Genomic DNA, 22,475 nt, shown 5'->3' with positions numbered 1-22,475 from the left:
GATCCCACATGCCACAGAGCAACTAAGCCCGTGCGCCACAACTACTGAGCCTGCGCTCTAGAGCCCGTGCTCTGCAACCAGAGAAGCCAATGCAATGAGAAGCCCGCGCACCGCAACGAAGAGTAGCCCCCACTCGCCACAACTAGAGACAAGCCCGCACGCATCAATGAAGACCCAACGCAGCCAAAAATAAATAAATAATTTTTTTAAAAAGACCCAACGCAGCCAAAATTAATTAAGTAAGTACAGTGCCTGGCATACAGCAAACATTCAACAAATGGGGAAAAAAAAGAATTCAAGCCTCAAGACGCTGAAGAAAGAAGGTGGCCATTAAGAATCATATTTTGCTCACCCCAGGAACTCCCTAAATCCTTTCAGTCAGTTATGAGGAGATCGCCTAGTTTCTGGAAACACCAAAAACCCTGTGGACACGTTCCCATAATCCCGTGAGAAGTGAGAATAAACAGACCACATTCTGCAAACAAGAATACTGAGTTAATGACGAAAAAGCGATCAGATAAATTCCTGCCCGAGACCGTGGTAGTTACCAAAAAGCAAAGCCCAGTTATTCCACTAAGACCCTTCTCCCTCTGTGGCCTCACTACACCCTCTCCAAAAGCCTGCCCGCCCTACCTGTGAGGTACCCTTTCACCCGGTCTAGACGACAAACCCTTTTCTTGCACAGGCGCCCCTGCCACCGCGCTGGCGTGGGGCCCGGCCGCCGGCTCTCCCCGGAGGCCCTACCGATCCTCCCGCTCCCCTCCACTACGGTACTCGCCGGCCCCGCCAGGTCCCGGAGCACCTGGGCGCCGAGGAGCCAGGCCCAGCGTGGAGGGAACGAGGGGTGGCCGGCCTTGCCCGCGGCGCCACACCCACCGGCCGCCACCTTCTGCCTCTCCGCCCCGTCCCCTCGTCGCCTGGAAGCTCCTCGGACCTGCCCTCGCCTGCGGCACGCCCCACCCCCACCCCAAACCGGGTTCCGGCCCTTCTCGGCTCGGGCCCGGCGCGCCGCCGCTCGCGCACCCAAGTGCCGCAATAGTAGTTGCGCTCCGGCCGGCCGTCTCGCTCCGCCGCGCCCGCAAGCTTGCCACTCCCGCCGCCACCTCACCGGCGCCGCCGCGGCCAGGGTTTCCGGGCACTCACGTGACCCGTCGGTGCCCGCGGCATGCTGGGAGTTGTAGTCCGACCGCGCGGCTTTACCTGAGGGCCACTGGGCAGGGAGTGGAGGCGGGAGGGGGAGGGGAGGGGAGGGGAGAGGGGAGGGGAGGGGGAGTGTCGGCTTCCAGACGCCGCGGAGGCCTGGGTGGACCCGGCAGCTCCGAGGGGGAAGTGGGGGTCGGAGGGACGGACACCGGCCAGGACTGTTAGGAAAGAAGCAGTGCGGGAGAGAGAAGATATAATCTGGGAAGAAATGATGTATATATAAATCATCTTTTTTTCAAAAAACCTTTATTCTGCATTTTGTTTTGAGAGAAAGAAACGCGCTGCTAGGTGTGCTACTGACCTGCCATGAGGGCGTAAGCTTTAAATTTTTGTTGAATTAAATACAGTTGCCCATAAGGACAGGGTTATTAGTCTGTCGGTATAATTCACTGTTGTACTTCCCACCCCCATCACCCAAACAAATAAATGAGTGTTAAGATCCTGGCAGCCTCAAGCAAAAACTGAAGGCCTCACAACACACGACTCTGAACAAGGGTCTTTTGCCCTCCTGGGCTGTCTTTCAACTGCTAGGGGAAAAAAACAAAACAAAAAATTAAGTCTTTCAACCCAGAAAATCTGTCCACAAAGATATCAGATTAGAAAAGTTTTATTATTGAATACGCTTTGAACCAGACTGTGACACACATCACAGGCAACGTGCTAAGAGGTAGCAAAGGAAGAAAGGAATCTCCCCCTTACATTGCCAGGCAGACACTGCCCACTCCAGGCAAGTTCTCAGATAATCACTACTTCTCAAGTGAGAGGACTTGACTGGAACATATGTCACAAATAGTTCTCCTAACTTTATCACCGTCACTGGGGAGACCACCTGAGTTGGCGTATCCAGAGAACTTCTCACACCTTTACACAAACAAACTTCTCACACCTTTAGGACAGGAGATGGTTTTGCAAATTGGAGCAAGGCACCCACGGAAGTTAGCCTCCCATCCTGCCACAGGAACTGGGAGTTAGGGGCAATAGCTCCCTGGATGTTTGAATTTCAAAAGATGGCTCCCAGGTCCTGGTGGAAACATTCCAGAGTTGTGAGACTGGCAGAGGTTATTTAGCCATTATAAAGATATACATATATTCGAAAAGGACAGAAATTTTGAAAGAAAAAGGAGGGAGGGGGGGTCCTCTTCCCTTATTTTCAACAAGGAGAATTATGTCTCTTACCTTTAATTTGTATTTGCCTTTACACAAGGCAGGGGTAGTTTTGTTTCCAGTCATCAGAGGGTGTGGCTGGGGAAATGTGATATTATGGGGAGCAACCATAAATCAACCAGACCAGGCGTTTCACATTTATTGTAAAAAACAAATTGTGGACAATTATTCAACTTTAAAGGAATGAAATTATGACACATGCTACAACATGGATGAACCCTGAAAACATTAAACTAAGTGAGATAAGCCAGACACAAAAGGACACTTACTGTATGATTCCACTTGTATGCGGTACCTAGGATAATCAAATTTATTGAGCCAGAAAGTAGAATAATGGTTACCAAGGGCTGGGGGGAAGGGGAAATGGGAGTTATTGTTTAACAGGATATAGAGTTTCAGTTGGAGATGATGAAAAAGATCTGGAGACGGATGGTGGTGATGGCTGCACAACAATGTGAATATATTTAAGACCACTGGATGATACACTTAAAAATGGTTAAAATGGTAAATTATATATATTGTGAAATATATGTGTGTATATGCACATATGTATGTGTGTGTGTATAAGTATATGACCTGCATCACCACCACCCAGGTCAAGAATGCCTGCTTCGTGGGACTTGCCTGGTGGCGCAGTGGTTGAGTCCGCCTGCCGATGCAGGGGACACGGGTTCGTGCCCCGGTCCGGTCCGGGACGATCCCACATGCCGCAGAGAGGCTGGGCCCGTGAGCCATGGCCGCTGAGCCTGCGCGTCCGGAGCCTGTGCTCCGCAAAAAAAAAGAATGCCTTCTTCCCCATAACCCAAGTTCTGCTCTTTGCACTTATAGTCAGCATTGGTGGAGAGGGTCGGGGTAGGGAAAAGCAGCATCTCTCCTCGACGTCCATAACCATTCGGGCATTTTACCGTTCGAATTCTACTTGCTCTCCAAGTGCGAAGTCTGAGTCAGCTGGGGTTTTTTGGTTTGGGGTTTTTTTTGTCTTTTTTTCTTTATCAGTAATCATTACCAGAAGAAGAAAACATTTTGACACCTAACCTCACTGACACAATCTCACGGGTTTTATTTCCTGCCCCCGCCCATACATTTGTCGTGGATCTTGACCTACATTTCATTTTCAAGCTGCATACGCATGACTGTGGCTTTCAGAGCACAGTCTGCAGGGCCTTCCCTGGTAGTCCAGTGGTTAGGACTCCACACTTCCATTGCTGGGGGCATGGGTTCAATCCCTCATCAGGGAACTAAGATCCCGCATGCTCAATGCGAACTAGGAGCCTGTATGCTGCATGGCACGGGCAAAAAAATAAATAAAATAAAAATTTTTTAAAAACACAACAAAGCACGGTATGCACCAGCAGTATTTGGCAGTGTCTTTTGTTTTCTTGCTCTACCTGCCAACACCGGGTGTATCCTCCCCAAAAGAGAGGTTCCTGAAAGTGATGTGTAAATGGAATTTGGGGTAAGATAAATCATCATTTACAGGTTTTCTGGAGAAATGTTCTTGAGTAGTGAATAAATTGTCCTCTATTTCAGTGCTAGGCCTCAACCCACAGTAAGAAATACATCTTACATCACCCCCAGCACACACGTGCCTGTTCACAACTGATCCAAACAGCTCATGCGACAATACTCTCACTCCATGGAATGCATTCGGAATTGGTTTCCTAATCTTTTCTGTAAAAACGCTGGTTACAACCCACTAAATTTGACTTCATGACTCATTAACGGGTCTCAGCCCACAGTTTGAAAACACTACACCAGTTTAATATTTTATCGATCGGGATGTTTCTGTTTTGCATGTTGTGCCTATAGCTTAACTGCCTGCTCAGCACATTCCACAGAGTGGAGCTGATCTGGTCCCCATGCTAGAAGCAGTGACTCTTCCAGACTCTGTGGGGAAAAAATAAAAAGGAAGATTCACCTCAGCTCTACGCTTCTCCTGCCAGCATCAGGGACTGACGAACGCCAGGTCTTCCTAGAAATTAATCTTGGTTCTGGGGTACGCTTTGTGGGGGGAAGGAAACTTTTTTTCAGCTCCTTCTTGCCCTGCAAATTCAAAGTTGTTTTCGTTTTTTAATCTTATCTTTGGATCACCTCCTTTCTCTCAGTGGCTCCTGAGAAAAGGTTATTCAAGTCCACAAAACAGTTAAATGACTCAAAACCCAGATCTGTATCCTCCTTTAAGTTGCTGTCCTTCAACTAGCCACTCCCACCCCAGCCAAACAGGGGACACCAGGAAAAATTGGGGGTAAGGGCCTCCTAAGAGAATGTGAGCTGAAAGAAAGAACAGGGCGGCTCCGTAGGTGTTGGCTGAGGCAGCAGGCTAGTCCTTTTCATTTGGGGTTTGCTGGATAAAATGTGATGCTAAGAAGCCGAGGAAAGGTGACCTAGTGTGGCCTCACCCCGTGCCTTGTACCCAATGGCAGCTCCTCCGGATGGGGAGGGAGGGGGAGGCGGAGGGAGGGAGGGTTGACACTTTCCTTTCACTTTCTCAGGCCACCAAACCTGACACCTGGGGACAGAACTACAGTTCCCACCACACCTCGAGACAGGAGGAAGAAGGGGCACGGAGGACCAAAAGGAAAACCAGGAGAAAGAGCAAACATTACCTACTGGCAGAGGTGAGAGAGCCAGACAGGTAAGCAACAGGTGCAGGTTACAGGATGCAGGATGGAGGGTGTTGGAGGGTGGACATCGCTTGTTTCTCCTTGCAGGGCATGTTGGCTGAGGTGAAGGGGGCTTTTGTGAAAACCCTGAGGACTTACCTGGTGGGGGGGGTGGGGCATGGAAGTAAGATTTCAGCTCAAATTACAGGGATAAGACACCGGAAGTGGAATGGCTTTCTTTACTTGAAAAGCCCGGAGAAGAGTTGTTTGATTATGTCTCGTGTCTGCTGGATCATTTAGCCGTAGTGATTTCAGAGGAGTCCAAGAGAAGTGTAGGATCCTCCATCTGTTTAAAACTCGCGGTTTTTACGTACAGATTTTAATTTGTGTGATGATACAGACTTGTCCTTTTCTATGACTTCTGAGAAAACCAAAAACTAAAACTGGGGGAAATGAAGAAGGGTGTCATAGGCAGGAACAATTTGCAGCACATCAAATTTCGTCATCAAATGAAATAAGGTTTCCTGTATTTTTAAGAGACATCTGACGAGGAGACCCAACACAACTGAAGAACAGTTGAACGGCCCGGGTATATGTGCCATGAGGGGACATGGTTGCTGCTCCAAATATCTGCTGGGCTGTGGAGTAGGAATCTGCTGTCATGTGGAACAGGAGTCCTGATGTAGCATGAGGGTCCACAGATGGAGACCTCGGGGAGATAGATTTCAACCCCATGTAAGTTAGAGCTGTGCACACAACATAGATTTTTTCAGGAGGTAGTGAGCTCCTTGTGATCTGAGATGTTGTGGAGATTTAAGCAGAGATTTAAGCAGAGATGCTGAGGTCTCCACAGATGGAGACCTCAGGGAGATAGATTTCAACCCCATGTAAGTTAGAGCTGTGCACACAACATAGATTTTTTCAGGAGGTAGTGAGCTCCTTGTGATCTGAGATGTTGTGGAGATTTAAGCAGAGATGCTGAAGGTGGTAATAAAGTTTCAGGTGGGTGATTGTGTCGGTCAACACTTCCCAAGGCTAGAGAGTCCTCGAAATCACCTGGGAGTGTGTGCATGTTTTTAAATCTATTTAGCAGACCTAAGATGGGCTCCAGGAATATATATATATTTAATTATCTTCCCAGGTAATTCTGATAATCAGTTCGTTTGGGAGACACTGTCATGAGAAACTTTCTTTTCCAGCCTATGGTAGAGTATGGCACAAAACCTTCGAACCACAGGGTTTTTTTGTTGGTTTTGTTTTGTGTTGTTGCACCTCGAGGCTCGTGGGATCTTAGCTCTCCAAACAGGGATTGAAACCAGGCCCTTGACAGTGAAAGCGCAGAGTCCTAACCACTGGACTGCCAGGGAATTCCCCACAGTTTTCAGTTTGAATATTCTCAGAATCATCATTTCCAGCACAAGAAAAAGCAGGTGCCAACCAGAAGAAAAGGGCTATGTGACTCTTCCCGAAACTGACTTGTGTGTCAGGTCTCGTTGATGCCCTGCTGCTGGCTGCCGGGCCATTCAGTCTTCCAGCAATTTGTCTTCCTCCCGTGTGACATGCAGATGGGCTGACAGCTAGACATGTCTCCCACCTGATGACTGGCAGGTAAAACACTCCTGCTGGGCCCCGAGGCATGTGGATCTCAGTTCCCGGACCAGGGATCAAACCCACCAGCCCCTGCAGTGGAAGCACTGGAAGCATGGCATCTTAACCCCTGGACTGCCAGGGACGTCCCAGTCAATGCTGTCATCTGAGAGTGCTGACCGTGTACTGGGCCCAGCAGAGAACAGCTGTAGAACCTCTTCATTCCAACGTCACCCCTAAAGTAATGTTAACTCACCTAGGACAGGTGGGGTTTGTGCAGGCAGCTCCCTCTTACCTGACCAGTAATTAACATCCTTCTCCCACGAGGACGGCAGTGCTAGGAAAACAGTGACCTCCCTCTGTCTTGTCCTGTGCTGAATCCCGAGTGCCAAGAAGAGTTCCCGGCCCCTGGTAGCTGGTCACTAACACAGGGGTTCCCAACCCCCGGGCTGTGGACCAGTACCGGTCCTGTTAGGAACCGGGCCACACAGCGGGAGGTGAGCGGCAGGCGAGTGAGCGAAGCTTCACCTGCCGCTCGCCATCGCTCGCCTTGCCTCCTGAACCATCCTGGGGTGCCCCGCACCCCGTCCGAGTAAAAATTGTCTTCCACGAAACCTGGTGCCGAAAAGGTTGAGGACGGCTGCACTAAAGAGAGACTGAATTCCTTCTTTTCTTCCTCGATCTGTTCTAGGTGGCAAGAGCCATGCAATTCTCCAGCTCAGCCAGGGCAGCGGAGGAGAACTTTGACTATTTGTTCAAGATTATCCTCATCGGGGATTCGAACGTGGGGAAGACGTGTGTGGTGCGGCATTTCACATCCGGGGTCTACGCCGAGACGCAGCAGAACACCATCGGGGTGGACTTCACTGTGCGTGCCCTGGAGATCAACGGCAAGAAAGTGAAGGTCAGAGGGGGACAGGGGTGGGTCTGCCTCTTTCAGCCATGGTTCCTAACCCCGAAACACATGCCTGAGGAGTGAAAGATTTAAATATAAAATATGAAACCATTCAAATACCAGGAAAAAAAAACCATGGGAGTATTTATTTTTGTCATTGAGGAACAGAGAAATCAGGCTTTAAAGTAAGACAAGAACCCAGAAGCCATAAGGGAAAATATTGCTCCATCTAACTATTTAAAGGTCAAATTAATACTCTTCTATATGATCATATAAAGGTCAAATTTCTACTTGCTCAAAAATACCCTAAACAAAGTCAAAGATGAGGGACAAACTGGAAAGAAACATTTGCAAATATGGAACTGACAGAGAGCTAATTTCTCTGATGTGAAAAGAGCTCTGATAAATATCGAAGAAAAGACCAACAACCAAATACAAAAAGTAGGCACTTCACAGATTAGACAAAACAGCTACTTCACAGATGTTATATAATGAGATGGCTCATACATTTATGTGAAAAAGTAAAGGTGCCCATTGTTACTCATAATTAAAGAAATGAAATTAAAATAAGTGAGATAATATCATTTACCCATTTGATCAAAAAAGATCAAAAAGTGTTGGTGAAAATGTAATAAATGGATTTTGCGTGGGATCCTTATTAAACAAACACAATAGTAAAAAGACATTTTGGAGGGACTCCCCTGGCAAGCCAGTGGTTAAGACTCCACGCTACCAATGCAGGGGGCACAGGTTTTTTTGGTTTTGTTTTGTTTTTTAAGTTATTTATTTATTTATTTATTAAGCATCTTTATTGGCGTTTAAGACTCCACGCTACCAATGCAGGGGGCACAGGTTTTTTTGGTTTTGTTTTGTTTTTTAAGTTATTTATTTATTTATTTATTTATTAAGCATCTTTATTGGCGTATAATTGCTTTACAATGGTGTGTTAGTTTCTGCTTTATGGGCGGGTAAGGGGCGGGCGCAGATTTGATCCCTGGTCCAGGAACTAAGATCTCACGTGCCGCACCGTGCAGCTAAAAAATTTTTTTAAATTAAATCAAACAAAAGTGCAATTTCTAAAAAATAAAAGACATTTGGAGCCAATCGGGAAATTTTAATATGATCTGAGTATTAGATGATACTAAGGAGTTATTGAAAAGTTTATTAGCAGTGATAATGGTGTTATGGTTATATAAGAAAATGTCCATTTTTATTCGGAATGTACATTGATGGGAGTAGGCATGAAATGACATGAAGTCTGGGATTCTCTTTAAAATAATACGTCAAAGAAATCAACAGAAATGGCTCCATGAAGCAAGAGTGGCAAAATCTTGATAATTATATGGATATATGAGGGTTCACTGTTTTATTCTCTCTAGTTTTGTGTAAGTTTGCAAACTTTCTTTAAAAAATAAATTTTATAAATAATGTGAGTATGAAGAAACAGGTACCTTCAGACATTGTTGGAGGGGGTATAAATTGACGCCACTGCCTGGGACAGTAATTGGGAAGGTAGTATTATGATAACACTTCTAAACATGAACAGCCGAATGGTCCTTTAAAATCAAAACAGTTCAGCCAATGCTATCACCTTTTCAGGCATTAACATCAGTGGACAGACTCAAAAGATAAAGCTCAACATCTGGACGAAGGGATGAGTATGGTAGGAAGGCAAAAAAACACCAGACCTTAGGACATTGGATCTGCCTCTCCCACTGAAGGGCACCTTAGGTGGTGGCCCCCAACCTGAAAGCACATCCAGGTTACCCTGGGGAGCAACTGAAAAAAAACCAGATTCCTGGGCCCTACCCCAGACCTCCTGAATTTGGATCTCTAGAACTGAGACCCAGGGAACGACTTAGGCAAGCAAGTTCCCATCGGGGTGGGAACTCCTGATGCGGACCCCCTTTCCTGCCCTTCTCCAGATGCAGGTGTGGGACACCGCAGGCCAGGAGCGCTTCCGGACCATCACCCAAAGCTACTACCGCAGTGCCCACGCGGCCATCATTGCCTACGACCTCACCCGGCGGTCCACGTTCGAGTCTGTTCCTCACTGGATTCACGAGATAGAGAAATACGGGGCGGCAAACTTGGTCATCATGCTGATTGGTAGGTCGATTTCAAAGTGTTTCGCTTTCCTTGACTGCCCGCCGCCCCCTATGCTCAGCTTTTTCTGTGTTTCCAATGGCAGTGGAACAGGAAGCCATAAAAGTGCACGTGGCGGATGGGACCTCAGAAAACATCAGGGCCAGAAATTCCCATCAGGTTCACTTGAGCATGAGAGTGGGGTGGCTTGAACTTGTTAAGAATGCAGATTCCAGGGCCCCACCCTAGAGTTTCTCACTGCAAAAACCTGAGATGGGGCCAGACCTCTAGATGAAGGTACACCCTGGCTGATTCGACACACGTCTGTACAGACTACACAGGAAGTATTCTGTAGTCTGAGCTTCACCGCGTCAGTTGGCTCTTAATCCCCGGCGGAGCCACTCAGATGACTGACTCACAGCACTCTTGGATGACTTCTCACACCTGCTAAGACGCTAAGCAAATCTTAACAAGCCAACATCAAAATTAACCGCAACTTCAACTATACAAAGTGAACTCACAGCTTGAAATACGTGCCGTCACACTGTGCATTCAGAAACGGGTAACGTGCTGTCACTTCCCTATAGTATTAGCTTTCCAAGCAGTGCCCCTCCTAAGGACACTAATGTTTACCAAGTGGCTGCTTAATTTTGGCAAGTTCGTTTAGGTTCTTGCTACTCAAAGTGTGGTCCACGGACCAGCAGCATCAGAATCACTGGCGTTTTTGGTTTTAGGTTTCTTTTTTTTTTTTTTTTTTGTATTAAGACTTATTTTTTCAGAGCAGTTTTTAAGGTTCTCAGCAAAATTGGGAAGGTACGGAGATTTCCCATATGCCCCCTGTACTCACACACGCATAGCCTCTCCCATATCAACATCTCCTACCAATGTGGTCCATTTGTTACAAAGGATGAACCTACATTGACACATCATAGTCATCTGAACTTCATAGTTTACATTATGGCTCATTCTTGGTGTTGTACTTTCTATGGGTTTGGACAAATGTCTAATGACAAGTATCCACCATGATGATATCATAGAGAGTATTTTCACTGCCCTAAAAAGCCACAGCATCACCATCACGTTGGGGTTTGTTAAAAGTGCCCCATCTCAGGCCCCATTCCAGACCTACTGAATCTGAATCTTCGTTTTAACAGGATCCTAGAGAGATTCATATGCAAATTAAAGTTTGCAGAGCACAGGTCTAGACAGCTGCTGTGGGATTGAGAGCTAAACATACCATGTTTAGTGGATTATTTATCCATGGACAGGCATATCCTAGCTGTGTGGTAAGTTACCTTCTGAGCCTTAGTTTCCTCATCTATAATATGCAATCAGTATTCACTAGGGTTGTTGTAAAGATGTGATGAGACAATGTGTATACATCGCTTGACAGTGCCTGGCACATAGTAGGTGCTTCATAACGGGTGTGGGATTTGTTTCTAGAAGGTTCGTTTGTTTGAGGGAACTAACTCCTCTGTATTCCTTAAACAATGGGGTGGGGTGCTTATGGTGAGGGTACAAGTCCCTGGGACCTAGGAAAACCCAGCCCAGCAGTCAAGCCCAGCCAGAGCGGGAGACACAGTGGAGCCAGGCCACCCATCGCAAGCAGGAAGTTGGGACCCTCCTCTCAGGGCTGGGCTCTGTGTACCAGCCTCCTCCACCACTGTGTATCTATGTCTTCTCTCAGAGCTGCTTCTTACATTCAGGATACTGTGGGCCTGCAGCACTCTCTCCCCCTGAATACTCCCTCCTGGGTTCCTCAAAGCATCAACCCCAGCCTGCTCCTGCCACAAAATCCCTCATTCTCTCATACCCTCTAGCTCACATTCCTCAGAAAGGAAATCCCATTGCCTCATTCCTTTTTTTTTTTAATACTTAATTTAAAAAAAATATTTATTTATTTATGTATTCGGCTGCGCCGGGTCTTAGTTGCAGCACACAGCATCTTTCAGTTGCGGCACGCACGCGGGATCTAGTTCCCTGACCAGGTAATCCAACCCAGGCCCCCTGCATTGGGAGCGCGGAGTCTTAACCACTGGACCATCAGAGAAGTCCCTCCCCATTCCACTTTCTCATGGCAAAGCCTGGCCCAAGCTGCTGGCCAACCTCACGGCGGGCAGGCCTGGGGTAAGGTGCCCGGCCTGGACCAAGCAGCTGGGCCCCGAGGGGGGGAGGCAGTGACAGGAAGCGTAGCCGGGCTGCAGACGGTCCACAGAAGAGGTCACTGGCACACATCGTTGGCACATCTAGCCCATTTATTATTACCATTGCGATTCCAAAAAGGACTTGTTATTCTAGAACCATGTTTTCCCTTTCTTTGCTGTTTTAAGTCACAGTCTAGCCCCTATCATATGCACGGCCTTGAAGAGAATGCTGCTTTGTAACTCATTCTGCTTCTTGTAACTTAAGAATCAAAGTCATTCCAAGAGCCTAGACGGGGCTCGTTCCTTCGTGCTGCATCAGATCAAAAGCTCCCTATCCACGGCCAGCTGCCAAAGAAAATGCGCCTCAAACTTAGCCCCATTTTTCAGAGGGGCTGTGTCTCTTCCCTCATGGCAGAAACCAGGAGAGATTAGTGAGACTGGGAAGCATCTTCCACATGGAGGGCGACTTGTCTTTTTGGAGAAGAGTGAGCTGCCTCCTCTCTCTTGTTACTTCTCAGCCAAAGGTCCCCTCTGGGACCAGAAACTTTTTTGATTTGACATCAGATATAAAGAACACTAGAGAAAGCCTGCATGCAGCAACAAAGACCCAGCGCAGCCACAAATAAATAAATAAATTTATTTTTTAACCACATGCCACGGAGCAACTAAGACCGTGCGCCACAACTACTGAGCCTGCGCTCTAGAGCCCGTGAACCACAACTACTGAAGCCCGCGCACCTAGACCCATGCTCAACAACAAAGAGAAGCCACTGCAATGAGAAGCCCGCGCACTGCAACAAAGAGTAGCCCCCGCTCGCCGCAACTAGAGAAAGCCTGTGCGCAGCAACGAAGACCCAATGCAGCCAAAAATCAGTAAATCAATAAATCAATAAATCTATTTTTTAAAAAAAGAAAAGAAAAAGGCAGAGTTCAGAGTTATAAAAATAAACACTGACCCCAACAGAGCCGTATTTCTTCCTCAATAACCACTTCTTCGAAGCACCGAGACGGACACTGGCCAAGGTTTCTGACACCCTTCACAACAGCTGCTCCTGAAGTGTGAGGACCAGGAGGGGCGACAAGAAGACCTGACGACAGGTGACATTTACTAAACTCCACTCTGAGTCTGCCCCTGGGTCCCTTCATTTAATCCTCACAACCATCCTGAGAAGCAGAGACGACCATCCTCGTCTCCCAGCTGAGGAAACCGAGGCCTCTGGAGGTTAAGTACCCTGCCAAGGAGCTCAGCTGAGTTACCTACTGACAGGTGAGGCAGGATTTGAATCGGAGCCCCGCTGGTTCAGTTCCTGTCCAACCACTTTCCAGTAGCTGGTCAGGCCGACAGTCGCCCCGGAGGCCCCCTGAAGCTCTGGTTGAGGCAGTGTCTCGTCCACTCCAGTGCCTGGACTTTGCAGTCAGACAGATTTGGGTTCAAATATCCCTCTCTGTCCTTCCTGTCTGAACTTGGTCTCATCCCTCTCTCTACATTTCTACTTACTCATCTATAAAACTGGTACCTGCCTCAAAGGTATTGTTGAATTGAAAGGATTAAACAAGGTAACATATAAAGCACTTAGCACAGTGCTGAGACCTCAATCCAGGGAAGCTGTCCTGCCCTGCTGAATGAGGGGCTCAGAGGGCATCCCCCGGAGAGGGGGGACATAGCTGAGCCGGCAGGGAAGGTAGGAACCCCACCAATAGTAGCTCCCAGGAAAGGGAAGCTTGGGTGTGAATCCCTTGCATCTCGCTGAGCGGAACCACGCAGTCCTAATTTCACTGGCGGTTACCCAGGAAGGTGGGTTGGATCCCTCTTCCATTAAATTCACAGGCTTCCCAGGAAACGCTGAAGCAGAAGAACCTTGAAAGCTGCCATGCAAAGCCACCCTGCCCAGCCATCCCCTCTGGGCTGTCTTTGGAAGGCCTCACCTCTTCTCCACCGCCGCCTTCTCCTCCCTTGCTGGCCCCGCCCCTTGCTGGCCCCGCCCCCCACCGGCACTGTCCTTTACTCCTCCTCCCCCTACTGCAGAAACAGGTGGGGCAGAGTAGGGGAACAAATGCCAAGATGTGGTGGGATTTCCACGATTCTCACAACTTTTGCTTGATACTTACTCCCTCGTCTGTCTGTTGTAACAAATATCTCTGCCCCACTTCTTAACTGGTTCTAGAAACGCCCCCAAAGATGATCAGTGTTCCCTCTTATGACGCATCCAATCCCAAGGGCTGACAACACGGGTCTTCCTGTTTACTGTCCGTGGCCTCCTCGCCTTAATCTGGGATAGCCAACTGTGCTGTTCCTCACAGAAGTGTCCCTGCCCCTTTCACCATATTTTCTATTCTGTCTCCATGGTTCTTCACACAAATGGCTCTTTCTCTCTCAAAAGTTTACCCCAGTCCCTAGAGGCCATGTCACCACCATACAAAATCAAAGAGACGACTGTGCGTTGATTTGTCCTGTTCCTTCCCCTCCAGCCATTCACAGGGAACCCAGCTCCTCAGTAATGTCCCTCTGTTTACTTATTTTTAAAAATTTATTTTATTTTATTTTTATTTATTTATTTTTGGCTGCATTGGGTCTTCGTTGCTGCACGCGGACTTTCTCGAGTTGAGGCGAGCGGGGGCTACTCTTCGTTGTGGTGCGCGGGCTTCTCATTGCCGTGGCTTCTCTTGTTGCAGAGCATGGGGTCTAGGTGCGTGAGCTTCAGTAATTGTGGCACACGGGCTCAGTAGCTGCAGCTCGTGGGCTCTAGAGCGCGGGCTCAGTAGTTGTGGCGCACGGGCTTAGTTGCTCCACAGCATGTGGGATCTTCCCGGCCCAGGGCTCGAAACCGTGTCCCCTGAATTGGCAGGCGGATTCTTAATCACTGCGCCACCAGGGAAGCCCCTGTCTCTCTGTTTAAAACCTTAGGTGTCCCCATCACCCCCAAGATAATGCACAAATTCCTGAACATCATTCACAAGGTGCCCTGCTTTCCCCCTGGAGATGGCTGCTTCTTATCTTTTTCTCATCCCCCTCTGCTCTGTTTCTAACTTCTTAACTCTTCTTACTCCCTCAGAGTAAGGGTTTGGGAGCCAACTTCCTTTTGTAGGTTATGTGGCTGTTCTGTCTCTTAACATTCTTTGGCATCTGCTATTTGTCCCCTTAGGATCTCGGGCAAACTTTCCACTTAAACCCCTGTTATATTTAAAGGTCCACAGTCTCTCAGCAAAAAGTTCTTAGAACACAAGATTTCACAGTTTAGAATTTGGCAGATCTTAGAAGGGTGCATTCTATGTCACATAATACCCTAAGGGTCTGGGCCAATGCCCTGTGGTCAAATGCATTAATATTTATGCAGTGAAATGTATGAATAGTCGTACAAATCAGGTTGAATAAAAACTTCAAATGGCCAGTTGAGGGCAGATTTTACTGTCAGATGAATTACCAAAAAACTTAGGAGTTTTGGAGTGTTTCGGATTTGGGGAAGGCAGATAAGGGATTGTACGTCTGTACTGCTAATAATTCACACCACTCACCTGGTCCTTAGTATAGAGTATTTCCTGAGCTGTCTCTGCCTGGTAAATGCTTGTAGAGCTATTTAATTGTCTGTGTGTCTCTCATGCCTCCCTGACAAGATGAAGACCCCTTCCCATATCTCTCTGGGTGCCCAACACAGAGCACTTAGCAAGCAAGGACTTGGATTCCATGTAGCAAGCACACAGTTTCTTTCCCTTCCACCAGGTGTCCGGGTCCATCCTGAGGTGTGCAGCCACCAGCTTTGGGGACGCTGCACAGCAGACAGTCAGGGCTATTAATCTGCTGTGGTGATGGGGCAGCTGGGAGAAGCAGATTATAAATGCAACCCGGCCCAGAACCCCATAGATCAAAGTGAGGAATGCAGAGCAGGAGACCAGACTCTGGGCTCAGGGATTCCTACTTCCACAGCATCCCTTCCCCCACCAACCAAGAAGCAGGGCTTTGCCCCCGGCTTCAACCTCACTAGCTATACAAATGCATGTAGTTCTCTTGAAGGTAGTACCTGAACGTTTCCGGTGGCTGCCGTAACTAATTACCATAAACAGAGCGGCTTAAAACAACAGAAATCTGATCTCAGTTGCGGATGCCAGAAATCTGAACTCAGTATCACTGGGCCGAAATCAAGGTGTCAGCAGGGCCATGCTCCCTCTGGAGGCTCTGGGAAGAGACTGTTCCTTGCCTCGCTAGCTTCTGATGGCTGCCATCATTCTTTGGTTTGTGGCCATAACACTCCAGTGTCTCCCATCTTCACATCCTCAATGTTTGTACTCAAGTCTCCCTCTACCCGGCTCTTATAAGGATACTGTACATGATCATGTTTGGGGCCCACCTAGCTAATCCAAGATATCTTCCTCTCCCCATGCCCCACTCCCATCTCAAGGTCCTTAACTTAATCACGTCTGCAAATACCATTTTTCCAAATAAGGTAATGGTTACAGTTTCCAAGGATTAGAACCTGGTACCTTTGGGACCATTTTTCAGCCTACCACAGTACCAGAAGGGGTAAATGTCCACTGAAAAAATGCTTGGATTTAACCTTAGTTGGGGATAATTATGATCTAAGTCTAGCTTTGTCAATGAGCAGGTTAGTGACGGTCACTATGAGAAAGTATTTTTTTTCCCAATTCTTTTTATTGGGACATGTTTAAAGAGAAGTACATCAGCACGGATTTATCACAAATCCGTGTAAACACTCTCCTCCTCAGGTCAAAAAAGAATATGGCCAGCACCCTCCCTTCAGTGTCCCCTTCATGCCCCTCCCAATTACTCCCTCTCCTCCCCCCAAGGTAAACACAACCTGCTTTGCATAGTGATCACGCCCTTCCTTCTCAATATCATCTTACCCCCTAAGCCCACATCACTAAATGCTGCAGTTTTGTTTTGCTATTGTTTTTGAACTCTACAGAAGTGGAGTCATACAAATATCTTTTTAAAAAATATTTATTTGGTTGCGCGGGCTCCTTAGTTGCGGCATGCATGTGGGATCTAGTTCCCAGACCAGAGATCGAACCCGGGCCCCTGCATTGGGAGCACGGAGCCTTAACCACTGCGCCACCAGGGAAGTCCTGACACAAATATCTTTTATGTCTAAGCTTCTTTGCCTCAACATGGAGTTTATGAGTTTCATCCATATTGTTGCATGTAACTGTAACCTATTCTTTTGCATGATTTGTATAATCTTCCTTTGCAAAGTCTCTCTTCCTTCTATTGGTGACAGACATTTGAGTTTTTTCAGTTTGGGACGATTAGGAAAATTGCTGTTCTGAACATCCTTGTTTATATTTATTGATGCACATGGGCACACGTTTCTGTTGCGTACACACCTGGGAGCAGAACTGCACATTCCTGCAATTCTAGTAAGATCATCTCAGACTCCATATTCCCGCCGGCAGGGTCTGCAAGTTCCGGTTGTTCTACATCCTCACCAGCACTTGCTATTATCAGATCTTTTCATTTCTTCCATCCTGATAAGTGTGTCGTGATATCACTAGCGTTTTTTATTTGCAGGTCCCTGTTCATTGTTGAGGTCAAGCACCTTTTCATACACTTGTTAGCTATTTGGATATTCTCTTTTCAATTCTCATGCCCATTTTTCTACCTGTTGTTTTGTCTTTTTCTTATTGATCCCTACAAGTACCTTATGTTTTCTGGAAATAATCTGTGTTGGTTCGGGTCTTCCAGGAAGATGTCAGGACAGGATCTGATAGACATGCAAGAGATTTATTGGGATAAATGGCTGTGAGGGGTAGACCTGCCCCTGGGAAGGAGAGAAGGGAGGAAGGAAGGTGGTGTCTAAGAAAGGTTCATTCAGCCCTGAACCAAAGCTGCCTGATAGAGGAATGGAACCCTGGTCTCTGCAGCAGGGGCCTGCGTTAGTGCCTCCCTGTGCTGGGGCCTCTGCACCAACCAGCTGGCGGAGGACAGTGGGGGAGCAGCTGGGCTGGGGTCACCTATGCTTCCTGAAGGCAGTTCTCTTGAAGGAGCTCTGAGCCCTTTGTCAATTGCATGTGTTGCAAATACATCTTTCACTTTTATTTATTTTAAATTGTATTTATTTATTTTTTTAATGTTTTGGCCGCGCCGTGCGGCACGTGGGATCTTAGTTCCCCAAACAGGAATCGAACCCACGCCCCCTGCATTGGAAGCTCAGAGTCTTAACCACTGGACCACCAGGGAAGTCCCTCATCTTTCACTTTTTTACTCTGAGTTCCTCTTCACTCTCCTGATGGTGTATTTTGATAAATAGACATTTTTAATTTTAATATATTTCAATTCATCAAACTTTTCCTTAATGATTATTGCTTCCTGTATCCTATGTAGGAAAATTTACCCTAATTGAAATCATTAACATAGCCTTACATTATCTTTTGAAGCTTGCTTGCTGTATTTATTTGTTTTTTGTTTTTTTAACATCTTTTTTTTTTTTTTAAAGAAGATGTTGGGGGTAGGAGTTTATTAATTTATTTATTTAGTTTTGCTGTGTTGGGTCTTCGCTTCTGCGCGAGGGCTCTCTCTAGCTGTGGCAAGCAGGGGCCACTCTTCATCGCGGTGTGCGGGCCTCTCACTATCGCGGCCTGTCTTGTTGTGGAACACAGGCTCCAGACGCACAGGCTCAGCAGTTGTGGCTCACGGACCCAGTTGCTCCGCGGCATGTGGGATCCCCCCAGACCAGGGCTCGAACCCGCGTCCCCCGCATTAGCAGGCAGACCCTCAACCACTGCGCCGCCAGGGAAGCCCTGTTTTTTTAACATCTTTATTGAAGTATGATTGCTTTACAATGGTGTGTTAGTTTCTGCTGTATAACAAAGTGAATCAGCTATACGTATACATATATCCCCATATCTCCTCCCTCTTGCGTCTCCCTCCCACCCACCCTTGCTTGCTGTATTTGTTTGTTTATAATTTATCATGACTTTTACATTTAGATCTGCAATCTACCCAGCATTGATTCTGGTGTACAGTGAGAGGTCTGGGCCAAAAACTTGTAACTATTCATGTAAAGATCCAATTGCCTCAGTACTATTGACGAAAAAGGCAATCTTGTCCACTGCTCTGTGGCACCATCTTTCTGTGAAGGGTACATATATTCGTGAGTTTGTTTCTGAGCTTTTTATTCTACTCTACTGGTCTATTTCATGCATTCTCTTGGAAGACAAAAATATTTTAGATATTACAGTGGTTTGTGGCCTCCAAAGGGCCAGATATACAGTGTATCTGTAGGGTCTGTACACAAATTTTGTAGGGTCTGTACACAAATGTTCACTGAAGCACTATTCATAATAATAAAAAACTAGAATCAACTCAGTTTCCTTCATACCAGTGGATAGTTAAACAAACTCTGGTACATCCATACCATGGAACATGACTCAGCAATAAAAAAGAAACTACTGATACATACATCACTCTGATGGATCTCGAGAATTATGCTGAGAAAAGCCAATCTCCAAAGGCTACCTACTGTATTCTTCTTTTTTTAAAAAATAAATTTATTTATTTATTATTTATTTATTTTTGCTGCATTGGGTCTTTGTTGCTGCACGTGGACTTTCTCTAGTTGCAGGGAGCTAGGGCTACTCTTCATTGTGGTGCGTGGGCCTCTCATTGCGGTGGCTTCTCTTGTTGTGGAGCATGGGCTCTAGAGCACAGGCTCAGTAGTTGTGGCGCACGGGCTTAGTTGTTCCACGGCATGTGGGATCTTCCTGGACCAGGGCTTGAACCTGTGTCACCTGCATTGGCAGGTGGATTCTTAACCACTGCGCTACCCGGGAAGCCCCTACATAACATTCTTGAAATGACAAAATTATACAGATGGAGAACAGATTAGTTACCAGGGGTCAGGGATTAGAGCCGGTGGGAGGTTGTAAAGGGTAGCACAGTGAGCGCTTCGTGGTGATGGAACTGTTCTGTATCTTGACTGCACTGGTAGGTGTAGGAATCTACACATGTGATCAAATTGCACACATATATACGCACACACACACACACATAAACACAAAGGAATGTGTGTATAATTTGTGAAATCTGAATAAGCTCTGTGGGTTGTATTAGTGTCAATTTCCTGGTTTTGATATTGTACTGTAGTTGTGCAAGAGGTTACCATTGGGGGAAACTGGGTGAAGAGTACACTGGACCTCCCTGAATATATATATATATATAGAGAGAGAGAGAGAGAGAGAGAGAGAGAGAGAGTGAGTGTGTGTGTGTGTGTGTGTGTGTGTGTGTGTGTGTGTGCAATTTCCTGTGAATCTAGATTTTTTTTTCCAAATAGGAAGTTTTACTGTTTTTCAGAGGCGAAGGGGTGATTGGGGGAAAAAAGATCTAGGGTCTTTTTAGGGTCTAGGACAATAAAGAAACACTGGTCTCGCCCATCTTAATTACTGTAGCTTTGTAATAAATCTTGATGTCTAGTGAAACAAACCTGGTGACAAAGTAATTTCGCCTTAGATTCCTGCCTCCGAGAGATCAAAGTCCAGTGATTAGATGAATGTAGGATTGAGGAGGAGGAGGCAAAGAAATGGGGTACTTCTCCTCTTACAGTAAATCCTGGGCTGTGATGGCAAAATCCCTCATCGAGCTTTCTGGGGGAATTGCAAATGTTCTGTGTCTCGAGGGGGATGGCGGTTATGGGACATAGACATTTGTCAAAACTCATTGACCTGTCTGCTTCAAGTCTGTGCATTTTATTGCATGTAAATTATAGCTCTGTCCTTCACTATTCACTCCACGCCTTCAATCCAACAAATCTTATCACAGTCTCCTCGGTGAGACCAGGCCCCATTTCTACAGTCACTTGGGAAAAAAAAAGAGTGAAAAGAGGAAAAAGATATGAAGCAAGTAGAGAGAAGACAGAGAGGGCCACCAGCCCAGCCTTCACCTTGTCACACTTGACAGGAATGACGGTCCCCAAATACAGGGGCTCCACCTGACCTGGGCAATAAAACACACACCTCCAGCCCATTCCTAGCAGCTCTTAATGCTCTTACAGGACAGTGAATTAAGACAGCAGCTCCATGAATACTCTGAGTCGAAAAGATACGTGCACCCCAATGTTCATAGCAGCACTGTTTACAATAACCAAAACATGGAAGCAATCTAAGTGTCCATCAACAGATGAATGCATAAAGAAGATGTGGCACATATATACGATGGAATTTTACTCAGCCATAAAAAAGAATGAAATAATGCCATTTGCAGCAACATGGATGGACCTAGAGATTACACTGAATGAAGTAAGTCAGACAAAGACAAATATCATATGATATCACTTATACGTGGAATCTAAAAAAATGATACAAATGAACTTATTTACAAAACAGAGCCAGACTCACAGATGTAGAAAACAAACTTATGGTTACCAAAGGAGAAAGGTGGGGGAAGGATAAATTAAGAGTTTAGGATTAACAGATATACACTACTAAACATAAAATAGAAAACCAACAAGGACCTACTGTACAGCACAGGGAACTATATTCAATATCTTGTAATAAACTATAATGGAAAAAGTCTGAAATTTTATATATATATATATGAATCACTTTGCTGTATACCAGAAACTAACACAACATTGTAAATCAACTGTACTTCAATTAAAAAAAAAAAAGATAGTGGCTCTGTTTCCATTCATCGTTGGGTTCATTTTCAGCAAATCTGCCATCAGTAACTATTTGTGAACAAATGCATGTGCGTATTATTGCTAAACTAAAATGTTCTTTTTCAAGTTCACCTTTTAAAAAACCAGATTAAGTTACTCATCGGAATATTTGCTTCTCTCTCACTCCCAGGGAACAAATGTGACATGTGGGAAAAACGGCACGTTCTGTTTGAGGATGCCTGCACGCTGGCTGAGAAATACGGCCTCCTGGCTGTCTTGGAGACATCTGCCAAGGAGTCCAAGAACATCGACGAGGTCTTCGTGCTGATGGCCAGGGAGCTGATGGCCCGCCACAGCCTGCCCTTGTATGGGGAGGGCCCCCTGGGCAGCCTCCCCCTGGATTCCAGTCCTGTCCTCACGGCCCCGGGGCCGCGGGAGAAGAGCCAGTGCACTTGTTGAGTATGTTCCCCTGGTCGGTGGCACCCAGCAGAGGCCACCTCCGAAACCAAGGGCAGCAGACGGCCTCGTGTCTGCTGAGTAGACCTCGGACCCCAGCGCGGACTTGCGCTGATCCTACTCCCGCCTGCCTCGTGGCGGGGGCCACCCTTTTGCTCAGTTCACACCAGAGGGGGAAACCCTGACTCTGAGGATAGAGGACACCACTGTTTTTCTTGACTTTTCCTAGGACTCCAGGCCCAGCGGTAGGAGGACAAGATTTGTTCCTTTTCATCTTTCCCTTTTGTGTCTCCCCAACCCTTCAGCTGTTTTCTACTGAATTCTGCTTCTCACTTGAAGAAGAGGGTAGTGAAGGAAAGAAGAAAAGAGAAATAGAAAAAGGAAAGAAGAGAGGAGAGAAGATGTTTGGAACATTGCAGAGTGGTTGAAAACAGTGCGGGCGTGGGAAGATGGGGAAAAAGCCTGCAATGACGAACCACATGCTGTTAACTTTTGCTCCCTGACATTCACACCTCGGGTCTTAGTTTGGGGGGCAAAGCTTTTTGACCTAAAGACCATAAATACGGTCTTGCCAAATGGTCAGGAGCCATGTGATGGAGAGAGAATTAGATTTCACTTTATCCGAGTTGGGCTGATTGGACCACCCTCCTAGGATGAGCGAGATGCCTACAATTGCTTTCCAAAACACCCAGTTATCTGCTGGATCAAAAGTCATTTCTGAATTGAAATTAAA

The 22,475-nt window shown here is 46.6% G+C and overlaps 2 protein-coding genes across 7 annotated transcripts in view; one reads left to right on the top strand and one right to left on the bottom strand.

Moving 5' to 3' along the window:
• SLC37A3 (solute carrier family 37 member 3) overlaps positions 1-1,100 on the bottom strand; it is a 44,350-nt gene extending 43,250 nt beyond the window's left edge. For 2 of the 6 annotated variants that reach the window (XM_055084794.1, XM_055084797.1), the window contains exons 1-2: positions 634-822; positions 353-475 (exon numbers count right to left, since the gene is read on the bottom strand). The gene's annotated coding sequence lies outside the window, so the exon portion shown is untranslated. Of the gene's footprint in view, positions 1-352; positions 476-633; positions 825-876; positions 897-1,023 lie in introns of those variants that run through there. The other 4 variants (XM_055084796.1, XM_055084795.1, XM_028489671.1 and 1 more) reach the window with 4 other exon arrangements.
• A 3,779-nt stretch (positions 1,101-4,879) lies between these two features.
• Positions 4,880-21,745, top strand: RAB19 (RAB19, member RAS oncogene family). The gene is made up of 3 exons (XM_028489670.2): positions 4,880-7,461; positions 9,378-9,561; positions 21,477-21,745. Exons 1-3 carry the CDS (start codon positions 7,261-7,263, stop codon positions 21,743-21,745), a joined length of 654 nt encoding a protein of 217 aa, XP_028345471.1. The 5' UTR covers positions 4,880-7,260.
• Positions 21,746-22,475: the final 730 nt, after the last annotated feature.

The sequence above is a fragment of the Physeter macrocephalus genome, chromosome 5 (genome assembly GCF_002837175.3).
Source record: "Physeter macrocephalus isolate SW-GA chromosome 5, ASM283717v5, whole genome shotgun sequence".
In the NCBI taxonomy this organism is placed as follows: domain Eukaryota; kingdom Metazoa; phylum Chordata; class Mammalia; order Artiodactyla; family Physeteridae; genus Physeter; species Physeter macrocephalus.
The sequence above is the reverse complement of the archived record's forward strand: the minus strand, read 5'-3'. Positions and strand labels throughout refer to the sequence as shown.

Coding starts and splice junctions, on each gene's coding strand:
- RAB19 (XM_028489670.2), top strand. CDS start 7,261: ATGCAATTCTCCAGCTCAGCCAGGGCAGCGGAGGAGAACTTTGACTAT. Junction 7,462..9,377: donor TCAACGGCAAGAAAGTGAAG/GTCAGAGGGGGA, acceptor GCCCTTCTCCAG/ATGCAGGTGTGGGACACCGC. Junction 9,562..21,476: donor CTTGGTCATCATGCTGATTG/GTAGGTCGATTT, acceptor TCTCACTCCCAG/GGAACAAATGTGACATGTGG.